This window comes from Stylophora pistillata, chromosome 2 (genome assembly GCF_964205215.1).
Source record: "Stylophora pistillata chromosome 2, jaStyPist1.2, whole genome shotgun sequence".
Taxonomy (NCBI): domain Eukaryota; kingdom Metazoa; phylum Cnidaria; class Anthozoa; order Scleractinia; family Pocilloporidae; genus Stylophora; species Stylophora pistillata.
The window spans coordinates 4,907,359-4,932,200 of NC_142520.1; the positions used below are offsets into that span (position 1 = coordinate 4,907,359).

Genomic DNA, 24,842 nt, shown 5'->3' on the forward strand with positions numbered 1-24,842 from the left:
ATCTTAGAGACAAAAATCTCGCGTAACATATACTGGAAAACGGCCAACGATTAGGAGCTTGCCTTTTGTTCGTTAAAAGGATCCAGCTTTATGAAAACATCGCAAATCATTTCCTCTCCTTTCAAACAAGCGAGGTAAAAGATATTGAGGGTGACTCTAAAACTTCAGAAGTGGGGCAGATGAAGGGAGGAGAAGGGTGTGGGGGGATGGGGTTGGGGGGTAGAAGTGTCCCTGTTCGTGTCCAGAGCAAAAACAAAATATAACCGAACTGGCATAGCTTAGTCAGGGCGACTGCAATCGTGGCTAGCTCACCATGGTGATCTCCAGTAGTCGCAGTAAAGAAAGCGTCTAAAATTACATCTAATACGTTTAAGTCTAAATAGTGACCCGTTGAAATAAAGTACTTGGAGTCTCTTTCGCGGAGGTAGAATAAAGGTCAACTTCATTGGCCTATGAAGAAGTCTGCCATAGATACTTAAAAGTCATTATATGCATCATCTTAAAGCTTTGTCATTGTACTTTAATTCCTCCAATTCTCTACTTTGGCCCGCAATAAGCGGCACGTCCAGGTTTAAAAGAGTTTGGGCTATTTTGTCAAAAATGCAATGTCATGGCCCATTTAATGGCCTTTAAAAAGGTCTTGTATGATATATTTTGCATCTGTCGGCGGATTCTCGGTAGTTGCAGTCAGTGGCTCTTGGTCCAACAAGAAATGCTCCTACAAAACAATTATCATGGAGTAATAATCTTAGCAATAACTTTTGCTCTCCGTTTGTGACACTTTTTCATTTGTATTTTTCCTTAAGGTCAAATGTGAAGATTATCTTCGTGTGCATGAGAAAAAAATTAGACAGCACGCAAATTAGCAAATTAGTTAAGAGGATTTTACGTAAGCAAACAGGCTTTAGTAACAGCATAACTTTATAGCACGAAACTCGCAAACATTCCTCGAAGCACTACGTTGATCAGGCTTTACGTAGAATACAATGTCCGGAAAATTTTCAGAGGTATGTAATCTACCAATGTTAATCAGGAATTCCGAAAAATCCGCTGTTTTTTACATCATTAAAAGATTAAGAAAAGTAGATGAAGACTGGTAGGCAATAACATCATGACCTCGCCATTTCTTGGGCAAAGCTTAAGACAAAAGTGATAGAAGAAAGAATTATGGATTAAAACGGATTTTGTGATATGCAACATGCAAACACTCCTAAAACTCTGCGAGCAGTACAGGGAACAACTCAAGATCCATAGGAAATCAAATATCAACAAGACTGGCCAGAGAGGTTTGAGTACTGCGTTATGCGATAAAATGAGGGAGTAAAAGTATCTAGCATCTCGTGACTGGAATAAATCGCAAGGGAGTTAATAGCCTTTGCTTTAAATCAGTTGGGTAAGTCCATGACTTGAACCATCATAATCCTAAAATTATTTTTTTTATCTTAGAGAAACAAATCTCGCATAATATATAGTGGAAAACGTCCAATTACTAGGAGCTTACCTTTTGTTCGTTAAGAGGATCCCGCTTTATGAAAATATTGCAAATCATTTCCTCTCCTTTCTAACAAGTGAGGTAAAAGATATTGAGGGTGACTCTTAAACTTCAGAGGTGTGGTAGATGAAGGTGGGAGGGTGGGTGGGGGGAAGGAAGTAGAAGTGTCCATGTTCGTGTCCAGAGGAAAAAAAGTATATATAACCGAGCTGGCATAGATCAGTCAGGGCGACTGCAATCTTGGCTAGCTCACCATGGTGATCTCCAGTATCCGCAGTAAAGCAAGCGTCAGAAAGTAAATCTTCCGCCCTTGGAGTGAACTGAACTTAGAGACTTTTCTGATATTTTTTTGCATGGGTCGAGTGGAAGATAACATCAGTGACAGCTGTCGAGTTATACGGCGCTGTCATCCTGAGCAATCTTCAGCTTCCTGTGACATCGGCCGTCGTTCATTCATAAAATGCATGCCTTGAGCAGTTTGTTAATCAACTATTACGTGAAAAAAAAACTTTTGTGTTTTTGAGTCACAATTGGGCCCGATTTGACTGCACATTCATCTTTCAGATTTCGTATTACAATTGAAAAACTCCACTCAAGTAGCGGCTAGAGCACTCAAGAGGTAGAGGGAAACACTCTACTATTTCTCGTGTTTTCCCCTACACTTTCGTGCTCTTAACAACAGAGCAGAGCGCAGTCAACACTTCTCTACTTGTTAAAAAAGTACCAACACTGCCACTGACGGATCAAAATGAAATGGCAAGGGCTGTCGATAGTTTCCACCTCACCCCCTCCCCTCCTATTTCCCCCTCCTTAACTACGATCAACGTATTAAATTTGATTCTTTAGTATTCCGTGATTAAACTTGCCCTCACGAAATGGACAAGTCCTTGCAGTCAAAGATGATTGACATAAGGATCTTTATGAGAGTATATACTTTCCAGCGGGAAATACACTTCTCATTCTAAGCAAGATGTTGCGGGAGCGCCAGAATTCAGGCGACTTGCACTTTGCTTTCTTCGTACTTATCTTAATTGCTCCAGCAAGTAAAGGTATGTTGATATGTTTTTCCTTTATAAAGCCACAGTATAGCTAACATTGAATTACTGACGTTAAATGACTTGTTTATGGCGATAAAAACGTGGGTTAAATGCAGAACAAAGAGAAAGAGAAATGGGAGAGGGGCGCAAGAAGAAGGAATGGAACAATCAACCGGATCAAAAAATAGGGTGTACCTCATAATTCTCGTACAACTGCAATGAGCAAGGTGTATAATTTCAAAGCTTTTGTATTTGATTTATTTCGTAACAGCTCTCGGTTTCAAGGCCGGAAAGGAGAACATCACCACCGCCATACCAGGTCTGTTTGCTTGTAAGAAGATCTCATTCCAGTATCTTTTCTCTGGTGGACAGCAGGTAAAGGTCTTTGCCTCCGTTGGCCACAGAGAGAAGAGTCAAAATCCTAGAAATGGAGCTGCAGTCTGGGTTGAAGATGTTACGAAGAGTGGATTTACAGCCTGTGTGGTGGAGTTTGGAGACAGCTCGAACGGTACTAAAGAAGTGGACTGGATTGCTGTTCAGACAGCACCTTACGGATCCCAAATAGGCACCAAATCGCTGAGTTCTTGGACAACTGGTACGGAATGTGAGAGGATCGATTTCAAACAGGTTAGATGTGTGCTAATTAGCACCTCATAGGCGCTGATGATTAAACAGGGTATGCCATTAAATGATGAAGATTGAATGCAAAAGTATGTGCTAGGAAAAGGGATCCGACCTTGTCGACTCGTGCTTTCGAAAACAAAGACACTTAACCTTTTATTAAACCCCCAGATTAACACGTTTCACAATCTTTTTAAACACGCTAAAGTTGCACCTAATCCTTCGACATTTATTATCAATGATATGGGCTTTTCTTCTGTTTGATCTCGGTTTTTTTTTTTATCTTATAGTCTCACAGCACCCTCTTTAGTTCATAATTAATAATCATAATTTGAAGGTGTAGTCTGATCGTCCGGGTGCGTGTAGTCCTGAGATGGACTGTTGTCGGTGATAGTGACTGACGTTTTGACAACCTGTGTGGAAGTCATCATTAGACTTCCGCACAGGTTGTCGAAACGTCAGTCACTATCACCGACAACAGTCCTTCTCAGGACTACACTCACCCGAACGATCAGACTACACCTTCACATGTTACCCCCGGGTTCAAGCCATTTACTGAATTCATAATTTGTTACCATTATTGATAGTATCATTGGTAGGGTTGTTTCCAATAAAGGTTTAAATGTGGTTCATTGTATTTCCCCCACTCCTTAATTAAGGGTATCGGCATAGTCTCAAAATGCATTGGATGAAAACTTGTCTACTTATGTTTCAGCGTTTTCTATCTCCTCCAACTATTTTTGTGACTGCCAATCACGGTGTTATCAACAGAACTCAGGATGCCATGGCCGTGTGGGTCGAGGAATTGAAAGTAAACAGCTTTAAGATTTGCTTGAGGGAAGCCAAGATTTTCGATGGTCCACACAAGAACCTAAAAGTAGTAAGTGACCGCGACTTTTAAAAGGTGCTGTCCACTGAAAATGTATTGAAATTTATTGGAAGAGATGAGAAACACTTAGTTGAGCTTAATTCTGAAATAAAAATTTATCATCGACAGAAAAACGCTTAAATATTCTATGTTTGTTAGAGTAACAGTGAAAGCTTTTATTTGATCGACAGAATTGGATAGCTTTCAACAACATCAGTGTCGACAACTTTACCTTCATCAACAGTTTGTTGTTTTCCAGTACAAACTCGCCATCTCCGCAGCATAATTACGCCTTTTGTCAAGTAAGTAATATAGTTTTTATTTGTATCTTTTGTTCCTTCTTTTATCGTTTCACTTTTTTTTTTAAGTTTTGTCTCCGTTTGACCTGCAATCGGCTTAAAGTTTAATACCCTCCATTTCTCTTCTCCCATTCTGTTTTCCTCTTTTATATTTCTCATATACTTAGGCCCCCCCTCCTCCCACCAGGACAGTGTGGCCTTAGAGCAGTTCTACTGCTGTTCACACTTCACTCTAACTCTTGAGGAACTACTCGTTATTTACTTATTATTTTTTCTTTAATTCAGAATATAAACTTTACAGAGCCCTTCTACGCTCCACCGGTTGTTTTGGTGACTGCAAAGCGAAGCACTAAAATGAACAATTCTCTTCAATCCGGCTCCCAATGCAATGCTGTCACTACCTGGGTGGAGGTTAGTAATGTGTTCTAATATTGGTTTAGCTCCTTGATGAAAAAAATGGGACTATTAGCCATGTTACTATATTGAAATGATTTCTTCTTATTTTTGTTTTCATTTAGCACACATCTAAAACTGAAGCTCAGATTTGTGTCAAAACATTTAACAGCGATTCCAACAATAAGGATGTCATTACCGTGGATTACATGGTGACTGGTGGTGAGCAAAGAAATTCATGACTATTTTTGTGTCAATTTGAGAAGGGCTACATTTTCATTGTTCCTGCAAAGTGACATACCTATACAACTTTGTAGTTCGTCAGTCAAAATGTAACTTCGTAGAGCGTGGTTGTCATAACTTAGGGCTTTGTCATCCTATTTTTGGATGCAACTTTTGGATGTCTTTTCTAAATTAACCACCTTCCATAAGCATTTGAAAAGTGAGATAGGAGTTGCAAATAAACTATCTACGATGGTAAACTTGTTAACTTGCCGGCATCTTCTTTCACGTTTCCACGTTTTTCTCGCAGACTTGGACCCTTGTATTGACGTGGTCTGCCATTATCACTGTCTGTGCAAAGCATTTGGGCCCTATGATGCTAGATGCGTTTCTGTAGAGAGCTGTCCATCATACCAAGAACCTATCTGCTCATCAAACGGCTCAACATACGATAACGAGTGTCTGTTTCGGCAGGAAATGTGTGTCCTTCGACTTAACTACACTGTACAGCACCCTGGTAGCTGTGAAGGTTAGTTACATTTGAGTAAAATATTTGCCTTTAATGGATTCTTTTATCGGTAAATCCGTTTCTAGACACCTGAAGAGATGACGGTGATAGTGTCAATGAAAATGTCAATGTCAGCGGTACTGGCAGCATCGGTTTTCCACGTAGATCTTACTGCTGGTAGTAATGGTGGTCATTTCGACTGGTGTGTGGGTGTCCGAAATGGTGGCTGTCACAAGTCAGTGCGGCAGAAGCAGTGTTAGAGCCGGGAGAAGTGACTTTGTCCTCGTCTTCATTCTGCTATCCAATGTAGGGTAATTTTGAGAAATAACTAATTTATTTTGTGGTTTCAATCATCTTATTGTTGTTGGTTCTTTGGTAATGACGCCTTGGCTGGTATAAATGGTTTAGAGTTCCATTAGAAATTTAAAGTAGAAGACAGAAAATTACTCGTAGCCAAGTGGTTTTGATTTTTTTCTAGGATTTCCCTTTCAGCGCGGTCGTCGCCACATGCCGCACATCCCATCGCTTGGATATTCTCATTGCGAAGTCATTCGCCTCAGGCCATTTGTGTTCTATCCTGACAAGGCCCTCGAAGTTCAGATCACAGTCAATCATATTGACACCAGTGACAAGTCTTACGTACACGATGCCGCTGTGTCCTGGGTTGAAAATGTCAATTACGATAGATTCACCGCATGTGTGATGGCGGCCGGTTACAACGAAAGACACTCAAATGCTAATGTGACAGTTGATTGGATAGCTTACCAAGGGGCACCAGTGGATGGAGTTGCTGACGAAGTGCGGTTATCACAATGGTGGACTGGAACGACTTGCAAATCTGTCAGTTTTCCCTTGGTTAGTAGACCAAGCTGTGTTATTACAAATGTTTTGAAAAGGAAAAAAAAAGTTTCTTTTCAAATTGGAGCCGTGTTCGCAGTACCGACCTAGCATTATCATTCATAAAATAAATATCATTAAAGAGTTGCTTTTTTACACAGATTAAAATGTTGACTATAAAAGACTGTATAGTGGAAGTTGTTTAACGTGATTAATTTTCAGTTTCAGGTCTGCGTATTTTGCTTTTGGAGATTTCAGATCGAATAAAGGAGGTGAACTTGTGTAACTTCAGTGTTTTAGAAGCTAATATGCACTACCTTTTAACAGGGAAAGTTTTCTGTGATGCCATCAGTATTTGTAACGGCTGCTCATCATCACGCTGGACTGAAACGTGACGCTGCAAGTGTTTGGATTGAAGATGTCACGCAGTCCTCATTCAAAGTCTGCTTAAGGGAACTTCAGAATTATGCAGGATCTCACGAAGATGTTCACGTTGTAAGTACACATTCCAGTTACCTGCAGTCATTATCTCCAAAGAGGTGCACCACCTTTTTTTCTTTTATGTGCGCGTTTGTGTGTTTTGTTTTGGTTTGTTTGTTTTACTTTTGCGTGCTTTATTTTTCTTTGTAAATTTTGGAGTAGTATCAAAAGGGGGTTTCTGACACAGTTTGAAAATTGCCTTGATTTTCAGGTAAAATTTAAACTTTGTCCTGAAAACAACATTCTAAAAATGTGTCAAAACAACCATGTTTTCAAGTTAATTTTGAAAATATTACGTTTTCTTTAATCTCATTTAAAAAAAGTATAACGATGATTTCAGGGCAAAATGATCGACGCATTTTTTTCGAAACTGCCTTGAAAATCAAAGCAAGTCTTTCAAATCAAATTGACGAATTGTGAGATTGCATCGAATTTCAAGACAAAAATGTGTTAGAATCACCAGGAAAAACTAATAAGGACAATATCTCAGAAATAACCACAAAAACTCATGGAGGCTTATGAAGCATTTGGAACATTTTTCAAATCATCGAAATCCTTCAGGAGGTAACTCAGTTTTAGATGGAACAATCTGAAGCTCTTCTCTGACGAACCCTCGCTTTGGTCCGTATTTCAGATAGTAGAGACCAGGCTCCCTTTCATTCACAAATACTTTTTCGATATTGAAGACCTTCAGAGATCATAGTGGAACTGTTGCTCGTCTTTGACTACCTCCTAACTCACAAGCAGCATAGAGTTTACATTTCCTCTTCTTATTCTCACATGACTCTTTGCCATCTCTTTAGTCGTTTCACCCATAAATTCACGACCAGGATCACCCTGAAGAACTTTACGCCATCTCAATGGTAATCTCTTGTAGTTTTTCTGGAAAGCCTTTGAGACCTCAGAAGAATCTTTTGAGGTGAGAGGTTCAGCAGCCTTGAATCTGCTCGCAACATCGACCACTGTCGATGCATATTAATAGACCTTTCTTCCTCTGGGAAGTCTGTCATAAGGAAGGAAAATAAAATCAGCTTGATGGACTGTGTTTGGAGATTCAACGTGAAAAATTGCTCGTGGGATATGCTTTGGGGCAGGCAAATAAATGTGCCAGACGGCCTGCTTCATCAGCCAAGGCCTTGCAACATCTTCAGGAACTCCAGCTTCCTTTACCAACTTCTTCACTGCATCTAATCCCTTCCAAAATCCTTTCGGGCTATAGTAAACTCTTGAAAGTTTTCTTTCCATTTTCTATTGCGATCGCAAAAAACGACTTGCTGCCAATCCTAAACCCAAAGCCATTCCTCCGACGTAGATCATTTCACCTTCTTTGTGTTGTGTGCTCGGCTTGTAGAAGTTAGAAAAACGTGGCTCTTCTACATCAAGCTCTTCATTATGTGCCTTGTTGTAAGGCTTTAAAGCATAATCTGTATCAACAAAATTTTGTTTTGCCTCTTTTTTGATTCGGTCGTTTTCTGCAATCCAATCGAGGAGCTTTGTTCGACTGTCAGTGTCTATGAAAAGAAGCTTTGCACAATCTCCACATTTCTCTTTGATGTAGTTATAGTGGAAGTCATAAATCAAAGTGTTGCTGATATTAAGAAGAGCCATTCCACAGTCATTTGGCTTGTCAAACCTTATTGATGTTCTCCCCATATGAATTGCAATGAGATTTTCGTCAAATAGTATGCAGTGCTGAAAGTTTGGTTTTGCTGAAAGCTTGTTTGCTTTCTTTCGATTGTTGACTAACCTCACATCAACTCGATTCCTTATGTTTTCAATTGTTTTCCAAAGACAGAGTTATACATCAACTTCAAGAAATCCTTTTCAAATTCGTTCTTTGCACTTGCGCGCAGATTTGTGTTGAGCTCGATATAACTTCTCAGGCAGCGTTCTTCTTCAAATTTGATTCTTCTGTGAATATTTTTCAACCTTAAACCCTACGCAAGATTTAAGACTCTTGAGCTCAATATAACTTTTCAGCCAGGGTTCTTCTTCAAATATGATTCCTCTGTGAATATTTTTCAACCTTAAATCCAACGCAAGGTTTGAGATTCTTGCGATAAATGATATATCTCTCCTTATCATTCAGATTTGGCACAAGTTTCTCGACTTGGGCTCTTCCCGCGCTCTGCGCATTGTTGATCATAACCCTCTCTGGAGCAAGAGGATAATCGTTGTGAAGATCATGAAGCTCTTTTGGATATTCACGATCAACCTCAAGAATGCACGGAATGTTTCTCCACTTTTTAATCTCTGCTTGTCTCATCCATTTGAAACATCTGACAGGAAGAGGCTTGCACATTGCGCATCCATAAAGATTGTTCGCATCTAGATAAGTCAGATATTTTGATGGCTTTTCTCTGTCAAACTTTTCTCCCATGTATTTGTTGTTTGCCCTTACATAGCGATTTGAGATCATAGAGACTCCTTTACGAATTCCTTTCACAAACATCACAAGCATGTCTGGATCACTCAGTAGCTCAAGCTCAACGTTTGTCACATTCAATGCTGCAACCTAAGCCAATCCAGGAGCAGTGTAATACCAAGCAGGGTCGAGACTGTAATTCTCAAGAGAGACGTTTCTGAACTCCTCAAACACAAGATCATGGTAATCACCCAAGGTCCAAGACAGACCTGCGGCCACGTTCTTCACTTTGAACTCATTCCAGATATTCTTTGAGGGCTCATAATCTTCATCAGTTATATCACAGTCATTCAGCTTTGAATAAAAACGCTCTTTTTAGTGGAATTTCTGTTTTTCTGAACTTTTCAATGCTGCTCATGTAATCATATGGATACACACTCTTTCTTGAGACCAACTCGATTTTGTCCTTGAAAACCTCTCCAGTCTTCTTCAGCTTCCAAATGATCGCAACTGACAAGGTAGTTGTTAAATGATGATAACCTTTTGTCGAAATTTGACTCCTTCGTTTTTCAATCCATCTCCAAGAGCTTTACCAAGGCTTTTCAATGAATAATTTCTCTGAGAAATTTTCTTTACAGATGAATTGTCCTGAGCATCAAGTAAAGAGATTTCTCCAGAGTGACCCAGGTTCTGCCATGAGTTATAAAGAGAACAGCTCACTAGCCTAATATGTTCACTTCCATTCATGAGAGGCTCTTTGAAGAGAACTGTGAAATCACTTGAATCTGAAATAATTGTCAACACAACCATTTTGATTATTAAAACAAATAAAATGTCGGCTTGGTTAAGAACAGATGAAGCGAAAAGAATTGTTGCGAAAAAAAGAACAAAAGCCTTGAATGATTTCAAAGAACAATATCCGAACGCAGACCTGAACAAGTTCAATGTGCAAGTAACATTCTTCAACGAAAAACAGGGAAAAGCTGAAGTTTACTTCAATTGCTCCAACGGTGTTCAAACGAGCGTCTCAGGATCTATCAGAAAAGACTGGGAGGATGAAATGAAGCGCGCAGTCGGAATAGCAGGGCTTCCCATCGAGGTTACTCTGAATTCTTCTGCAATTAAGGAGGTTCCAGCAGTTCCAATTCACAAGAGTGCGATAGGTAGCTTTAATGAAGATACTAACATATTTATTACCCAAACTAATATTATAAAGCAAAGTTCAGAGAAATATTCACAAGAATGAAAATTCAACACAGCTCAGGCGCAAAATCAAAGAGATGGCTTGCGGGGCCGAATATGGCTTGCGGGGCCGAATATATAAGCTACTGGTTTCAACAACTCAACTTTGCAGTGTGGTGCGCTATTTCAGGCTGTGGAATCTCTCGTGAACTGCTTGACATGGTTCCAGACCAGATCAAGTCGTGTCTGCGGTTTCAAATTTATATCGCAGTCAGAAGGATTCTTTTAGAGATGGGTGGAATACAGAGTGAATCGGCTCTCCCGGGCGACCCAACGCTCAGTCAGACAAATAATAACTACGACAAGTTATCGTTCAAAAGATTGTGTTCAGAATTTGGAATTTCTCCAAGCACAGACTTCCGCTTCACAGAAGAAGACTGTCATGGTCTCGGATCTCTTTTCATTTACGTCACTAATACTGGACCTATGGCAACTGGCATCCCATATCCGGGTGATAACAAGTTCAGAGATGAAGGTGGAAAAGCCATAAAAGGCAATTTGATTTATTTCATAAGGAATGACAACATTAAAGATGAAAAACAGTCCGACTTTTTCATGACAGATAAGTCAGAAGGCCTGACGCAAGCCGGGCTGGTGAAACTAATTCAGTGGGTTAAGGCATTTGTTTATTTAATTCTCGGTTCACAAGTAAATGTCAGATCATCCATCTTTGGTTCATCAGGAAGCGCCAACAAGCCTCAGCGTGAGTTTATTGTTTTAGTTGAGGATGCGATCAGAATGACAGACATCTCGAAGAGCGTACAGAGATTTTAGCTTCCGATTGATGAGGCGAAAGTCAGACTTGATCTTGCAATCTCACCAGGTAATTGGCTTATGCCCTCAAATATTCTTCTGAACACACAGAGCGCAGTCGGGTATAATAACAAGCTGAAGAAGGCAAGTTTCGACATGAAATTTGGAGTCAATAAAGCAGTTAATTTGGATATGAAATCAGTCGGAGTTAAGCATATAAACGGGGGCTAATCAAAAATGAAGAGACCTACTCCTCACCTCTCAAATCAAAAGACCGCGAGCGAAGCTCAGAAGACAGATCCAAATGAAACTCTTGTGAACACGAAAGCGTCGAGTGACATCGACACAAATAATGATTAAATTAAAGACGAATTGATCTCAGTCGAACTGGTCTCAGCCCTCCTGATTCATCGCCTTTTGTTTTGAAATCGCTGAACCATAAATATTGCAACACCCATTATTAGAGTCCAGGCGTTTTCTCTAAGAAAGTTGATCAGTGACCCAGCAACTCTAAAACCAAAGCTGACTATTGCACCAACGAGACCTGGTAAAATTCCAGCGATATTTTTCCCAAGAGTCTTAAGCCCGTTCCCCACCCGTAAGGCCTATTTAGTGTGCTCACAGTCACTCCAATCGTTGTTCCAACTGCCAAAAAAACAGCTGAGACTGTAAAACCATACTTCTTGAAGATGTTTATCAATCTCTCACGGAGTGATAATCTTTCTCCAAGTCTCTCTCTTTCAATCTCAAGGGCATCAATCCGCTCTTGATTTTCAGTTATCCTTTCTCTTGCTTGTTCTCGTATGGTGGGGTTTTCATTTTCATCACCAGAAATCTCTTGATCATCTCGAATGGACTGTTCCTTCTCTTCAATTTCTTTATCCTTCTGAGCAATCAAAACTTCTCGCTGTGGACCAAGTGAAGTTTGAATTTGTTTTGGGAGACTAGGATTCAACCTCTGTCTATTTGGGCCCCTTTCTCAGTGGACAAAGGATCTACCCTCTTGCCTTGACCAAACATTTTCACCTGCCACCTTCCTTTCTTACTGTAAGAAACCTCAAGTTCTGAAGCTTTTGCTTCCGGAAAAGTACTAGTAAGTGATTCCAATGCATTCTCATTTAAAGTTCAAACTTGCGAACCAAAAATATCACCTTCAATGAAAGATATCTCAGCCGTTTTTGAACACTATTCTTGCCCCCTTTTCATTGTCGTCATTAGAATTTCTTCGCCTGAGAGTCCCGGAGTTGAATTCTCATCTGGTTGAGAAGGTGTTGTTGTATCTCCATCATCTTCATTGTCATCTTCATCATCATGAGTATGCTCTACTAGATGATCAGTATCTCCAGAATCTGTAATTTTTAAAATATTTATTATGTTACGTGCACGAATGACCAACAGATGTCTGCCAATAAAACATCTATACAAAATAGACACCCGAGTACGATATAAGGCACGCTACAAAAATGTAACAACAAGCAGTTACCCATTTTAACTATTATTTAATTAGTTTTACACTGCTTAATTTACTTAGGTTAAGATTAAGTTAAGTAGTTCGTAAAGAAGGCTTACAATCCTTTATGCCGTAGAAGTATTCATCGTCTTGATCAACTTCGAATTCCAACTTCCGCCGACTGAAGAGCACAACGCTTGGCTTTCTTGAGTCATGGTATTCTTTCCGCGTGCACAAAATTTTCCGGAGGACTTCATGGTAAACTGTGTATTCTTTATCTTGTTTCCTTCTCGGCTATCGTCTTTTTCTTCTCTTCCTTCTCTCCGGATATGGAAAGGTCATAGCCTCGTCACATCATAGCTTGCACAAGTTCATCCAGCCGGCCACGAGGGCAAGCCCTCGCGCAAATGTTTTCTTGTACTTCTCACAAGCCAGCTTTTATACATATACTTTAGGTATCTATAATGTTCTTTTACTATTTACAGCGCATTACAAGTATTTTTGGAAACTGCTGAGTCACATGAAAGAAGTTTATGGAATATTACAAACTAAAGGCAATTCTAGAAAGGTCTGGGATTGCGTGACAGATTCAGTGAAAATATTTCGGTCCTCGTTAAAAGTATTGGTTCAAACGCATTTTGAGATTGTCTTGAAAATCAATGCAATCTCAAAATTCGTCAATTTTGCTTTGATTTTGAAGGAAACAAATGATGCGTCAATCATTTTGCTTTGAAATCATCGTTGTGCTTTTTTTAAGTAAGATTAAAAATTAAAGTAATTTCTTCCCTTGCTCACCATATGCATAGAGTCTCCTGTAGCTCAGTAGTTAGAGCATCCGACTAGAACACGGAGGGTCGTGGGTTCAAATCCTATCTGGAAACTCGATTTTTAAAAAATTGTTTGTTTCATCTTTACATTTTTCAAAATTGCCTTTAAAACATGACTATTTTGACACATTTTTAGATTGCCTTGTTTTGAAGGCTATTTTTGAATTTATCCTTAGAAATGAGGCAATTTTCAAAATACGTCAGAAACCCCCTTTGAATACTACTTGTGGTTAATTTGCCATTCTCTTTTTATCAAGTGATCTTATTTTTCAGAAACAAGGCTAAAGTTCGGTGAGCTACACTTGGACAGATGAACACAAAATTAAGTGATAACGAATGATTTTAATTTCATGTTTCAGAAATGGTTGGCATTCTCATCTCTGCACAAGCCTCTCTTCTCTGAACACAAGTCAGTTTATTTTGCTAATTCTCAGTCGCCACCTGCTGATCACAACCGCGCTTATTGCAAGGTACAGTTGAGCTAAAAAAGTTTGTCCAATACCATAATGCATTTTTTCTCATAAAAATATCCTTTTCGTTCTCGCCGTCAAAAGCAGGTCCCAGAACGGGTGGTGTTATTGCAAGGTACAGCTGAGCTAAAAAATTTTGTCCAATACCAATGCATTTTTTTCCCATAAAAATATCCTTTTCGTTCTCGCCGTCAAAAGCAGGTCCCAGAACGGGTGTTGTTATTGTCTTTACTTGTGAATTGAACCGTAATGAAAAACATCGTTCTTCAGTAGGTCAGTGTAATACTGCCAAATGGAGTCTTCATTTGAAAATCATAAGAAAACAAACAAACTAACAGACCTACAAAGAATTAAAGCATAACGAGCAGGATTTAAGTTGTCCCTCCTTCGCAAAGTTAAGTTAAATTTGAACTGGAATCGATCTGCTCTTTACATAGGATGTCTCCTTTAATCAGAAGTTCAACAGCACCCCGAATGTGTTTGTTTCTGCAAATCATTCAACCAGTGGTGGAAATCTGCAACCGATACATAATGGGATAACAGCTTGGGTTGAGGTAGGGTCGATTACTCATCATCCTAAAGTGTCAATTTTTTCCCGTTTTCCCCTGTCTTTTTGCCACGGAAAATCTGCTATCTAACTTTGAAGCCAGACCCGAGTTTCAGCAGATGTTATTGGTATTTTTCTCTTCAATTTTCTGTTTATTACACTCTTTGCCATTTGTTTCGTACGCTAGCTCTACGATATGTAAAGGAAATTTCCCTCTCATTGTACTGCATTTCATCCCTTTTCAAATAATGTTTAATTGAAATTAACTCTTTTATTTTTGATGTTATTATTTTTCTTTCTTTTTTTTTGTTTAGTTCATCAATGAGACAGGATTCAGAGTTTGTCTAAAAGAGTTGTACGAGATAAAGTATGACCCACTTTCAGTGTCATACACTGTTTTGTCAGGTGAGAATATGTTTGGACCTGAAAGTACAGAGGGATGTTTATCACAACAGAGGTTATTTCATCTGAAACATATTAATTTAAAAAGTACCTTTGGTTTTCCTTTGCTTTCCCTTTTTGTTCTTGTTTTGGTTTTGCTTTGTTTTCTGCCTTGCCCTGTCCTTAGCCATAGAGAAATCGTACTACCGGTTATGAGCAAACCAACGTATAACTACAGCATAGACGGTATAGATCCATACGCGTGTTGACTTTGATGCGGGAGCGTATTGTGCACTTTCATACAGATATATGCCAATCAGGGTGGAGTTATTTCGACGGCTACTGCTACTTCACAAGCCGCGCATGCACACCATGGCTTACCGCTGAGTCTAACTGCTCTGCAATGGGCTCCCAGTTGGTGACTGTGCACAACCAAGAAGAAAATGTTTACGTTCAGCATCGACATAACGGTGAAAGATCTTGGATTGGACTCAATGATCGGAGCGTGGAAGGATCATTTGTTTGGACAAATAAAGAAGTAAGCAAATTTAGATTCTGGGCTCCGCAACAGCCAAATGACTGGAACAACCAAGACTGCGTGCACACTCTTGGTGCAAAGCATGGGTACGCTTGGAATGACGTGCCGTGCAAAAGTTGCTTCAATTTTACGTGCTTTACAGGTAATGAGTTTATTGTCTTGCAAGTAGTTATTGTTTTTGAATAACACCTCGAGTAGTTATTGAAACTGAGGTGACCTTGATGAATGGAAAAATGCTATTTCTTTTTCAATCCAGACTATTTTCTTTACTTGATGGGTACTTCTAGTCATTGGACGTTCCTAAAGATCTCAGTCGCCAAGCTTCTTAATTTTTCCTTGCTGTGCTAAGATAATCCCTCCCAACAACAAATACAGATCTCCTCATCATTTCTTTTTCATATGGTATAGGCATAGACTTAAATTGTTATATGTTGATTGTGGCAGACTTTGACGAATGCTCTACACACACTGACAACTGTGCAGACAACGCAGATTGTACGAATACCGTGGGGTCGTACACCTGTACCTGTAGAGCTGGGTATTCTGGTGATGGAAGAACATGCAATGGTATGACCAACTTTAAACTCTTCAAAGTAGAGAAAGTGTACCATTTAGCCCCTCTAATTTCTTATTGACATGATTGTACCGTTTTATCTCTCAACTAAGAGAACCGTCTTCAACTTCTTAACAAATCTAAGCGATCCTTTTAAAAGTTTAAGATATTGACGAGTGTTTGTGAAACTCGTACAGCTTATGACATTCACGCTGTTCGTAATAATAACCCGGTGCCTTATACGTTGATATGTTTAATTGCCTCTTCTTTGGTTGTTTTTAATGCTACTCTTTATTCGTTTCTCAGTTGTTGTCCTGAGATTAACCGTTAGCTTTGACAATTACAGAATAAGAATTATTTAGGGCTCACAATTAACTGAGAGTAGGTAATATTTTTACCTGCAATGGGAGCAAGGAATTAGAAGGATTGATTACAGGTAGACTTATGTTACTTGTAAAGATAGTAATTGTTCATGCTTTGCTTTTCAAAAAATTTCAATGAGAGTATAAGTTTAGAATTAATTCGAGATTAACCGTTAACTTTTACAATTGCAGAATAAGGATTATTTAGGGTTCGCATTTAACTAAGAGTAGTTAATATTTTTACCTGCTATGGGAGCAAGGGAAAAGAAGGATTAACTACAGGTAGACTTATGTTAGACTGCTTCATTTAATTTTAACTAGCATTTATTAAAACTTACGTCGCAGATATAGACGAATGTTCCACAAACTCCCATAGCTGTGACGCCAGCGCTATTTGCAGTAATAGTCAAGGATCCCATAGCTGCGCATGTAAAGCTGGGTATTCGGGGAATGGAAAAACTTGCGTTGGTAAGTAGGCTATTGACGCAAGCGATAGTGAAATAAGCAGCACTTTTTAAGTTGTTCAACAAAAGACTGAAATGACATGCTCAGTTGTTTCTTGGATGCTTAAAACGTTTTATTTTTGTTATGTTATTCAGTGCTAATTCAATAAGAATATGAATTAACCTCCTTAAGTTGGTAAACCTGTGCATTTGAAACTCGAAGTGATTACAATGTCAAACTACAAGGCTGTGATGATTATGGTAGTGATGAAAGTGATGAAAATAGTGATAATAACAATCTATGCTTTGCTTTTAATAAAATTATCAATGAGAGTATCAGTTTAGAATTAATTCGAGATTAACCGTTAACTTTTACAATTGCAGAATAAGGATTATTTAGGGTTCAAAATTAACTGAGAGTAGGTAATTAACTAATTAATTAATCACAGCTGTGACGCCAGCGCTATTTGCCGTAATAGTCAAGGATCGCATAGCTGCGCATGTAAAGCTGGGTATTCGGGGAATGGAAAAACTTGCGTTGGTAAGTAGTCTATTGACGCAAACGATAGTGAAATAAGCAGCACTTCTTAAGTTGTTCAACAAAAGACTGAAATGACATGTTCAGTTTTTTCTTGGATGCTTAAAACGTTTTATTTTTGTTATGTTATTCAGTGCTAATTCAATATAAGTATGGATTAACATCCTTAAGTTGGTATTAGATTTACCAATTACCCTTTTTCAGACAAGAGGTTCTCGATCAGATGAAGAGCGAGGTTAGAGGCTTTAACTTTCCTCTAAAATTTACAAAACTCTGAGGCTATGGTCACCAAACAAGAAAATAATCGTTTATATTCTCTTGCCCCCAGATTGATCGCAGTTCCAATAAATTTTAATTAAAAAGTCTATATACAAAAACTGCGGTTTTGCATACGATTTGTACCTTTCTTGAATCGTATCACGCAACTAATCACGTGACTTGAGATCAGAATCTCGCTCTTTTCGCGCTCCTTTTTTTTTTCCTTCCTTTTTTTTGTCTGTACTAAGGTCTGCAAAATCTCTAAAAGGCATTTTAGCTGATATATGACAGCAGTATCATAAAAACTTCAACTTCCTTCTCAGTACATATTCCTTGGGTGCCCGAGTAAACGTTATTCATTAGGTTTAATCGTTAATTGAAATGAATAATTTTCTGACTTATGGAGGATAGCAAGTAATCAATGAACAGTTTTTTTTTTTGTAAATTTGAATTTGTGTTTGCAAATACATGTAGGATGACGTTCCCCATTTTTTTCTTTCTTTCTTTCTTTTTTTTTGTTTGTTTTTTTTTTTGGCTTACTTAATTCATAATCTCGGTGGTCTTAATGTCCGCAGACATTGATGAATGTACCAGCGGTGTTCATGGCTGCCACCGTTTTGGGTCATGTATCAATAATGCAGGGTCTTACAGCTGTTCCTGTAACAGGTTTTACACAGGAGATGGAAAAACGTGCAGGCATTCTGCGTCAGGTAAAGAGTGTCTTTTGCGAGACGATAAACCAACAACTAGTTCGATTCACGATCACTAGCTACCTGTTAAACATACAGGACGACATACCGCTGTGTCCCTCACGCAGTAAAGAGGAAAAATCAAGAAACCCTCTCGAATAAATATGCATACCATTAAGTTGACAACTACTGTATCCTCCATATACATAAACTGTAAAGGATGGAGGTGTTTCCATCTCTCCCCATTCTCATGTTCCTTTTTCACGGGCAGGGGCTCAACTAGAATTATTTCAACCTCTGCACGCAATAAATGAAGCAATGATGTAAATAATAAAAGACTAGGGATTTTAGTTATAAAAATTTAAGAGAGAGCATTTTTAAAGCCTGTTTAATTCAAACGTGTGTCCCGCCTAGCAGACTGACCTTTGCGTTTTTAAATTTCTACCTTTCTTTTGTTCCTTAGAATGTCAAAACTACCAAAGTCTGAGTGGCAGGGACAGACATGTATCTTACGGAAATACTAATACGTATTGTGACAGTGGACTCTCTGGCTGGTTTCGTTTTGAAGGTTCTGCAGGTTCAAGAATGGCCACATCCTGTCAGTCTAAGAACCGTTGCAACACTCATGCACCTGGATATTTGACTGGTGGACATCCCTCAGTGGCTGATGGTCAGGTCAGGAGACGAGTCTGTTTTCATTGGGATTATAGCTGCTGCAATTGGTCAAAATCCATCACGGTGAGAAATTGTGGTGCTTACTACGTATACTACATAACTGGAACACCTACATGTTCTCTTCGTTACTGCGGCACATATTAATTTTCTGCAGTGCTCAGGAATCAAAATCACTATGTCGCAGTTCAAAATTAGTAGACATTCAAAACAATTTAGAAATTGATTGCTCAATATAACTACGTGCAATTTAAAAACTAAATTTCATATAGATACACAAGGGTATTGTCCTAAGTTAATTTTTAACGCAAAGGGAGGAGGTCGAAGGAGCCTAGACCCGTTTAAACAAAAATTCGCAATCTTCTTTAGAAATGAAAATATAATCAAAGTCCCTCATGGTTTCATAAAACGAGTCAAGACAATATGTAGATAAATAAATGAATAAAGCTGATAGTTTCTAAAGAAACTGCTTGGGGCTGCGTCGGTGGGGGTAACGAGATAATTTGAATATATCAACAAAGTTGAAATGGTAAATTGGTCACCGTTACGATTAGAAAAGCTGTTATAATCGTAACGGTGGCCAATTTACCATTTCAACTTTGTTGATAAATAAATGGATGAGTAAGGAAAAAATTAATGAAATATTAAAGAGACTAAATGATAAAAGTTTGCTTTTATTGTCAAATAAATCAAACTAAAAAAGGTAGAGATTTTTGCTAACGAATCTCCATGAAAAAAAAATATGCTACGTTTGAATTCAAAATTTGGGTGAGAAATTAAAGTAAAATAAATCGAGCGCGGTTCGAGGAAACGTCTGAGGAAAATTTTCTCTCCAGGTGATTAAAGCCTAACCAGTTCTAATGGATGCTCATTGGCGAGCTACTATTAGTATATCAAAAAAAAAAGTCTAACTTACCTTCTGAGATACCTTAAGTAGTTCCCTTAAATTCAAGACTCACTTTTTGGATGCAGTTTTGGATTATTAGACCTTCTAACCTTAGCTATATCCAGCACTCATTCTCGACAAAAAGGATGCTTCTCATCATGATTACTTGAACTGTTATTTTATTATACTTTAGATCGAATACAAAGTTATCAGAGCCTTATAATTTGGATATATCAACAAATTTGAAATGGTAAATTGGCCACCGTAACGATTACAAAAGCTGACGTTTCGAGCGTTAGCCCTTCGTCGGAGCGAATGACAAAGGGCTAACACCCGAAACGTCAGCTTTTGTAATCGTTACGGTGGCCAATTTACATTTCAACTTTGTTGATATATCCAAATCATTTCGTTACCTCCACCGACGCAGCCCCAAACAGTTTCTTTCGAAACTATCAGCCTTTATCCGAGCCTTAGCTCCTGCGGGCTATCCAGCTCTTCTGAGGTGTACCATGCTTTCTAAACGGATGTTAACTTAATTTAAGATATACACATATCTAGACGATGGAAAAAGACTACTATGTCGACTCAGATCTTAGAGACTCCAACACCACTTTTAATCCTATTGCAAGGCTGGACATGAATATTCTTTGGCACCCCAGATTCACTCACTTGCGAGGCTCGCTTAATGCTTGTTCCTTCAACTACAATTGGGGTGACGCCATTGATTTTTTTTTTGAAGCGAGATCTAATCTGCAAAGATAAGGTGAAATCAAAACCATCAGAAGAATTTGAAAATTGATTGTGCTTTGAATTGGATCGATACAACTATTGAATTAAAATTACTATTTAAGAGTCGAATCCTAGTTAGAAAAAATCCGAACAAAGGCCCAAAAACGGCTTAGAACAACATGGAATAACATACCTCTGAGTTTCATACGTAGTGAAGGAGAAATATTTAAAAGCCCTGTCAAATCATAAAGTGGGATCTCAAGTTAACGCCTTTAGTATAACCTTTTTTATCGCCTGTGTAGACTCAGAGAGCTTTCATCCACGCCATCCCCCCAAGCTCCCTCAATCTGCAATTTCATTGGCAGCAAAATGTACAACTTACTGGTATTAATCACAAGTTTTCTGTTTTGTCAGGTTGCTTTACCCTAGGTTTACCACCTGGTAAACTACTAGGGTAGGGGTAGCACAAGTTATTTCCTTTACGGAGTAGCAATATCATAAGATCAACATTATAAGATCAATAACATAAGATCAATTTTATAAGATGACGAAAATCGTCATCATTGCAGGTTCACGATCGTGAGATTGGTTTTATTAATTTTTTTTTTTTTTTAATTCCAAAAAACTATATTTTACTTTTTCTCATGATTGTAAAGAGTGATCGATATTTTTATAGACAAAATAAGAATCCTTATGATCTGTTTGTTAGTTTTTTTTTTCTTCTCTCGTTAACGTTCTTTTCTGAAAAACGTTCTAACCTACTTTCCGAGCATGTGGGGATGGGATAGAACGTTCGCTTAAAAAGATAATTGAGTATCAGAGAGACCTGAGAATTCGTAATAGACAGTGATGAACTTTTGCTCTAATATGAGTAGAGATACACCCTGATTACTGACTTCAGCTTTGGTGAGATCCATTGAAACAGAAGTACCCCAGCTAGATACCACATGTTGAAAGAAATTCATTTTGTAAAAGCTGTGTTTAAGTTACCTGCGTGGAGTTGAAAATTGTGAAAAGGTAGGCGACCTCTTTGTGTAAGGACAACAGAAGACCAAATAGCCACATGATCCCCAGCAAAGGAATCATCATCATGCATGCCCTGACTCCAAGCCTATAACATTATGGGAAAAAAAAGAAAAAACAAAGAAGATAGGTTACTTTTATTTTTGTTGTAAGCAGGCACTACTCCTACAAACGAGTGAAGAAAAACATGAATGGCTTACCGTAATTTATATTCCACTAACGCCGCTGAAATACTGACCTTATTTTTTCGCTGATTGTCTTTCGTATGCGGTATGATTGTCATTGCTCACAAGTAAAAATTACGAGAGAAATGACAAAATAAACAAACAAACGAAAAGGCAGAAAACGAGGATTCATGACAGAGAGCTCGTGGATCGGAAGAAAAAAGTCCTTAATTCTTACAATTTTTCACTGAAATAGCTTGTAATCCCCTTTTCGCTTCCTGCTGCAATGCCCAGCGATATGGAAACGACGCGGGCGGGTAGACCTGTGCATTTGAAACTCGAAGTGATTACAATGTCAAACTACAAGGCTGTAATGATTATGGTAATGATGAAAGGGATGAAAATAGTGATACTAATTATTCATCCTTTGCTTTTCAAAAAATTATCAATGAGAGTATAAGTTTAGAATTAATTTTTACCCCATGAAAATCCATATGACACCATAGAGATTAAAAAGAAAACAACAACAACAACTGAAAAAATTAGAGAACTTGTCATGACCCACAATTGAGTAGAGGTATCCTGATTAGCGATACACGTAAATTATGTTGTAGCACGAATAAAGGCATCTTTAGCTTTCTATGCACAACTTAAAAAAATGTTTAGAATCTATATTTTCCTAATTCTTGAGTTCTCCTTTACCTTCCTTTTACCATTTCTTTCGTTGGTTTGGATAAGAAATGTCATGTTGTATTTATAACACCCAGTTCTAGGATGGCCCATGTATGCACACCCCGTGGAGCATGCATGTATCACACCATTGCAGTATTTTGTACAGAAAATATATGAACTATTTTTACATTGCGCAGGTCTGGCATGGAGGTGAGCACGTCCAACGTCCGAATTTTTGTCTCTAGTAACTGAGTTTTTAGCCTTAGGAACTGTTTCAAGGCTTCATTCACCAACATCGCGGTATACATCACGAGTCACTGTACTTTCAGTGCATGGAGAATGTGTTTTTCTAGCAAAAGGTAGCCGGCAACCCCTTGTTTAAGGGAGAGAGGAGCCCATGTGATAGTAGTTTTCCAATACCAATAAGCTCCTTATTTGCCGCTTTGTTGTCATAGCTTTATTCAACAGTCTTGGAATGTGGTAAAAGAATAGACGGTGTCTCCACTGGCGTTGCTTTTGTTGCTGTTTTAGCATATAAAGCTAAATTCGTTTGAGAGAGATCACAATAGAATTCACTTGATTGCTACCTCTTCATTGGCAGTTTTAATTTCCAATATTCCTTCCTTTCATACTATGTTTGCAATGACTGATCTCTCCTTCGCTTGCCCTAGATACCATGTGATCCTCAAAACTTGTGCCTCCCCCTCCCTACCCTGGACGATTTATGATTAATCCATTAAAGCCCTTAACTTTAAGACGTCCTTTATCTGCACACCTCCATCTTAAGACGAACGAAATCTTTGGAAAGTTTGCATATTATTCTGATTGTTGGTAACAGTGACAGATTAAAAGATAATGGAGATGACAACAATGGACCCTTTAGTGCCTGTTGCAATTATTGTTTTCCCCCAAATTGATAATCTTCTTCGATAGCTGATTTGCCCATGAGGTTGTAACAGGATAAATGCAAATTATATTCTCAGACGCATTATACGATATGCTTATTGTTGTTTAATGTTCCCTTTATCAACTATTAGAAGTGTTGGAAAGTATTACATTTTCCACTACGTGTTAATTTGCTGCGTCCCATACACTTAACAAGCAGCTTAAATGAACTCATCAGCTACAGTCTACGTCCTCGGTGAGGCCGGACGATTAATTAATCTAGCATTAGCACAATTTGTGGAGGAAACGAAAGTTCAAAATCGATTAAGTTGCTTGTATGGTTTAGAATCGTTGCTTGGATGACGCCTCGGGAATCTCAGCATTATTGCGGCTCTGATTGGCTTGAGGGGTTATTCTATTGTCAGCTTTAATGCACCAGAATCTTCTTTTGAAACGCTCTTTTATCTGAATAAGAAATACATGTTGAGTTAAAGGATTACCCTTCCAAAACCAATTTTGTCGCTGAATCAAAGATAGGATAAAGATCATACAAAATATAATCATATAAAATCAAATCTCCTTTACGGAAAAAAGAAAAACAAAATTGAGTAAGACGAAGTTCCTCCAAAGAAGACCATTCGGCGGACTCAAAGAGATCGCCGACAACGGAATCAGAATTACCAGTAGTTAAACAACTGGTGGATAAACTGTGCACAAGGTCATACAAAGGGATTGTACTAAAAGGTATGATATTTTGATTCCAGGAGACAGATTTTAGCCTTCTGCTCACAAGAGTCCTCTTCAACTGATCTGAATATTTAACAGTCGGTCCGCCATCTTTAATAGGATTCACGCTTAAGGCCAGACTCCTAAGTCTGCTCATTTCGAAACCCATCAATAATCTTTCTTATGCTTCTCATATACCCGAATAAAATTGAGTGTCAAACTGAGAAATTCTCAAAATGACGGTTACCACAGTCGAGTTTTTCGCCCAGGAAGGGAAGATATGAGTTGAAAGTGTACTCTCGATCCTCCTAAGGAATCCCAGCGTTAGCGTGACTCTAACGGGTCTGAGACTTCTTTGTGTTGTCAGCTTGCCCATGCATATGGTTTAATGCGTAAGTTCCGAACGGACATTTCATGATTTTAACATGACACAACTCCTAGTTGTTACCAGGTCGAGCGAGTGATCTTGTTCGGCCTTGTGTATGAGGATTTTTTTCTGAAGATTGTGAATGTGAATCGTTTTCATCCTATCGATTTCGACGAGCATTTTTCAGTTATTTTGAGAAGGAACCCTCAGATTGTTTGTAAGTGTTCGATATTTTGGTTTCTTTGGGCTTTGTATACTTTCATTTTGTCTTTATTTTGCTTCGCGTTTGCAAGTTTCGATTGTGTAATTCTACTTTCAGAAACATATTTGTATGCCTTCTATTTCGATGAACCTGGATTAAAAGACTCTAAAATTAACCGATCGATTCAGCGGTTACATAATGTACTTGGGTGGATTCTTCGGAATCTCCTTTTGAAAGGCCCTTTTATCTAAAAGGGAAGTATAAGGAAACTAGAGGTACCCATCTTTGCTACCAGTTTTTCTGGATATATATCACGAAAAATCAAAATTTACATGTACCTCAC

The 24,842-nt window shown here is 38.5% G+C and overlaps 2 protein-coding genes across 2 annotated transcripts; both read left to right on the plus strand.

The window, feature by feature from the left end:
* The first annotated feature begins 653 nt into the window (after positions 1–653).
* Positions 654–21,283, plus strand: LOC111346463 (uncharacterized). Its single transcript, XM_088750937.1, has 17 exons — positions 654–2,541; positions 2,801–3,156; positions 3,866–4,030; positions 4,210–4,320; positions 4,603–4,728; positions 4,836–4,932; positions 5,243–5,461; positions 5,919–6,295; positions 6,605–6,772; positions 13,754–13,864; positions 14,302–14,418; positions 14,726–14,816; positions 15,098–15,472; positions 15,775–15,897; positions 16,591–16,713; positions 18,060–18,194; positions 18,637–21,283. Exons 1-17 carry the CDS (start codon positions 2,463–2,465, stop codon positions 18,990–18,992), a joined length of 3,129 nt encoding a protein of 1,042 aa, XP_088607063.1. The 5' UTR covers positions 654–2,462; the 3' UTR covers positions 18,993–21,283.
* Positions 9,955–11,786, plus strand: LOC148736777 (uncharacterized). Its single transcript, XM_088747691.1, has 2 exons — positions 9,955–10,285; positions 10,495–11,786. Exons 1-2 carry the CDS (start codon positions 9,955–9,957, stop codon positions 11,136–11,138), a joined length of 975 nt encoding a protein of 324 aa, XP_088603817.1. The 3' UTR covers positions 11,139–11,786.
* Positions 21,284–24,842: the final 3,559 nt, after the last annotated feature.